Source organism: Cynoglossus semilaevis, chromosome 18, assembly GCF_000523025.1.
Source record: "Cynoglossus semilaevis isolate Cse_v1.0 chromosome 18, Cse_v1.0, whole genome shotgun sequence".
NCBI lineage: Eukaryota > Metazoa > Chordata > Actinopteri > Pleuronectiformes > Cynoglossidae > Cynoglossus > Cynoglossus semilaevis.
Window position 1 is genome coordinate 1699104 of NC_024324.1, and position 3927 is coordinate 1703030.

Genomic DNA, 3927 nt, shown 5'->3' on the forward strand with positions numbered 1-3927 from the left:
CTGCTGTTACTGCTGTTACTGTTACTGCTGCTGCTGCTGCTGCTGTTACTGTTACTGCTGCTGCTGCTGCTTCTGCTGTTGCTGCTGCTTCTGCTGCTGCTGCTGCTGCTGCTGCACCTACCCATGAACTCAAACTCATTTTGGTTCAGGGGCCGTATTGAACCCCCAAGCCGGTCAGTTTTGGTCCACGGCCCATATGTTTGACACCATTGTATTAACTTTAATTCAGTTTGTTTGTTTGTTTTTCTGAAATCACTGGCGTCAGTAGCACGGAGCCCTAGCTGATGGTTATTAAATGGTCATGTGACCTGGAGGCTCCTGACAAAGAACCTTCACAGTCGTTCTCCGTGTGTCGTGCGTTCCTCTGCCACAAAACGAAACCCATCTGCGTTCTCACAAAATCAGGTTCTTACTCAATGTTCTGAAAACTTCCCAGAGAACCTGTTGGAGCAGCTTCAGCCGCCCACATCCACAGATGAAAAGATCAATCACGGTGATTGATCGGTGCTCGGAGGCAGAATAATTATTTTCTGTACGTCAGCCAGGGCTGAGACGGAGAAAACGCCGCTAACATTTAGCCTCAGCCGCTCGGTGCGGACGGCTGAGTCCAGACTTGTTCAGATCTTTGGACCCGACAGCTGCCTTCACTCACACAGAGAACGACTTCGGTGTCGACTTGTTGCAACACACAGACCATAGTTTACGCAACTGCACATGAAACAGATGTGACAGAGATGCTAACCGTTAAACCACGAGTTCAGGTTGAGATAACTGGGGCTGATCTTTGACTTCTGGTTATTTTGGTGATAAACCGTATCAATCTCCAGGCTGTTGTTGTTGTTGTTGTTATTTTTCATTTCTTATCATGTTGTTTTGTTTCGTTAACGCTAACTTAGCTGCTCTAGATTAGCAGGTTTTACAGATTAAAGGCTGAACCTGAAACTGTTTGGTTCTTACACCGTGTATCTGACCCCTCTAGCTGACCAATCAGGTGCAAGCACCAGGGAATGTCAGACCTCGGCATCCAGTCAGAACAAAGAGACCAGTCCTCAGGTTGTCCGTTGCTATGGCGACTAGCGATGCAGCGTAAGAGGAGTGGTTGCCCCTGGCAACAGGAGTTAAGACATAATTAAACAGATCAGTGGACTCAGTGTACCTGTGTGTGTGTGTGTGTGTGTGTTTATGGTAACACGGCATTTGAAAGCTCAGCAGGATTCCCAGGCGACTGTGGTGGAGTCGAACACCATGTCATTTAACCTCCTCCTCCTGCTGCTACATCTGAGGCTAACCTTTAGACTCTAAAAAAGGTTTTCCTCAAACTGTCTAAAGTTTAGACCCTTTGCTTTACTTTAGCCAGTAATGTTTAGCTACAGTGAGGTAGCTAACTTCTAACAATTTTGTAACAGGGCTTGTTGTAAACGGTGACTTTAAAGTCAGACCAGCTGAGCTCCGAGGGTCTGTCAATCATTCAACCACCGACAAACGACGCCTGTCAGACAGAACTCAGGTCGAGGGACTGGAAATTAAAAAAAAAAAACGGAACAAAATGTGCTGCCACGTCGCAGCACATTCATCCCCGCTCCGCGATGAGGACGTGATAACTCGGCAGAATCCTAATTGTTTTGGCGCGTCTCCAACCACACGACAGCCGCCGCGTCACCTCTTTACCGGCTCGTCAACGACACAGTGACAGGAGTGTTTTCACAGCAGAATAAATGAGTGGAAATCACAGGAGACGCCGCGGTGGGAACAGGAGCAGACACGAAGTCAGATTCCTGCAGAGACACGCCGCCTCTGAAGAAGCACAGCTGCCAAACCAAAACATCCACCGCTCTCTGGTTGGATCAGAAAATGAGAGAAACAAATACATGTGTGACATGAGAACTAACTCTGTCCTTCATGAGGATTCTTACATTCTCTAAAAAGCTAACCTTTAGCACATGTGTCGCTAACAGAGGAAGAGTGAGGCCAAAACTGTAGCTACAAGATTCTTTTTTTTTATAAACAAAAAACACAAACACAGAGAGTGAAATTCACACCTGTAACAGAGTGTGTGAGTGTGTGTGTGTGTGTGTTTGTTTGTCCGTCTGTGCAGAATGATAATGAGCTCCAGTGGACTGGTCTGATTCAGAGCGAGTCGTGAGTCACCGCTGGCGTCAGACGGCGAAGCCTACTGGTGAATATGTAGGTCAGCGGCCGACCTGCCGTCCCATGATGCCTCTGTGCTGGAGCAAACAGGAGGACGCGTGCTGACGTACCTTTGTCACTCTGCCCCGTTCCCATTTTAAACTCTGTCACCTTCCAATGACAGTCACCAGGAATCTGGTGGACATTTGGGATTAGAACCCACACCCCGTCCACAGCCGACCTGACCGTCGACTCCTCAGCTCATCCCTCCTCTGACCGTCCGACCTTTTAGCGAATAGTTTAGCTAATTTCCCAGCATTGCTCATTGATTAGCTTTAGCATTTTGGAGCCTAGCTGTTAACGTGCCTGTTAGTGTCTGTATATTTATGGCTAACCTTTAGCTTCTGTTTTTATTTTATCTTTTAACAGATTATGGTCTTAACAAGTTTTTATCTTGTAAAGTTGATTTCTTCACATCTTGACTGCCCCCTGTTGGTAGGGCCCAGACACAGGTGTAGTTTGTGAACAGATGTTGGAGACCAAACCGTGGCCTTTCCCTGACTGCAGCAGCCGCACGGCACGAAAACCACAACAGAAGAAATGAGAACTGATGTTTCTACGTGTGCGTCTCTGCTGCCTACACACTCACACACACACACACACACACACACACACACACACTCACACACTCACACACTCGTTCACTCTTACTTTCTGCGGTCAAAGTGACGCCTCTCATTTCCTCCAGAAGCCGTGGAAAAAAACAACAAATAAAAAAAAAAACAACACCGCTGCCGTTGACCTTCCAGACTTCGCTCTGCACCGACCGCAGATTCAGTTCACTCCGTCCCTGAATTCTGTTTAATCCGACAGCATCTGGATTTTTTTTCTCTCTTTCTCTGAAATGGGAGCGTGTGAGAAAAACAGTTCCACAGAAGAAACCAGGCGGTGACATCATCGAGAAGTTTTGGAAATAACCTGCGGTGAGCGAGGCGTGTCAGCGGAGGAAGAGGAGACAGGGGCAACGATACGATCGACTGTGATTTCTAAATATCTATGTGGTAACAACTGAAACCAGAGGAACCGTTAAAACATACGCAAAAAAAAAATCCTCAAACAGTTCCCAAACTCTAAGTTCAGCTAAAAGTTACAACAAGTGACAAATAATAAAGTTAAAATGGCAAAAAGCTGAAATATATGAAAAATAATAATTCATAGTAGGCGCCGTTATAAGTATGTGGTTTCTCTGGGGCTCGAACCTATGACCTTCTGCATGTAAGGCAGGCACAAAGACCTCTGTAACCGCTACAGAACCATGAAAAGTTCCTTCCTTTGAGCTGGATTTGAACCAGTGACCTTAAGGATTTCAGAAATTGCCTCGACGGCCATGAGCATCGTAGGGAGCCACATATGTCAAATCAAACATTTGGGCCGCGAGCCACACTTTGGACACACCTGTGTTAGTCATCTTTAGCCTCATCCAGTGAGAACATCATTCAACACCAACAAAAACTCCGGTTCTTACCCACAGTCCGGAGCCGGACACCAGCGACAGTCCGGGTCGGAGGCCAGGCACCTCCTCAGCAGGAGCGTCGTCCTCCAGGATGTCGGCCACCTGGCGGGGGACCAGCCTCTCGGCGCACTCGGGGCAGCTGAGCTGGACTCGGCTCTCCGTGATCTCGATGCGCAGGTACTGGCGCAGGCAGCAGAGGCAGGAGCGGTGGCTGCAGCCCAGCAGCTCGGGCAGCTGGTCGGCGGGCTGACACACCAGGCACAGGGGGCACTCCAGGAGGGCGGCCT

At 48.3% G+C, this 3927-nt stretch overlaps 1 protein-coding gene across 1 annotated transcript in view; it reads right to left on the reverse strand.

The window, feature by feature from the left end:
• rnf19b (ring finger protein 19B) overlaps positions 1-3927 on the reverse strand; it is a 9984-nt gene that overhangs the window by 5370 nt on the left and 687 nt on the right. Inside the window, 2 exon segments of the mRNA XM_025065106.1 lie at positions 3653-3715; positions 3717-3927. The exon segment at positions 3717-3927 is cut by the window's right edge and continues 49 nt beyond it. Coding sequence (XP_024920874.1) covers positions 3653-3715; positions 3717-3927 — 274 coding nt within the window.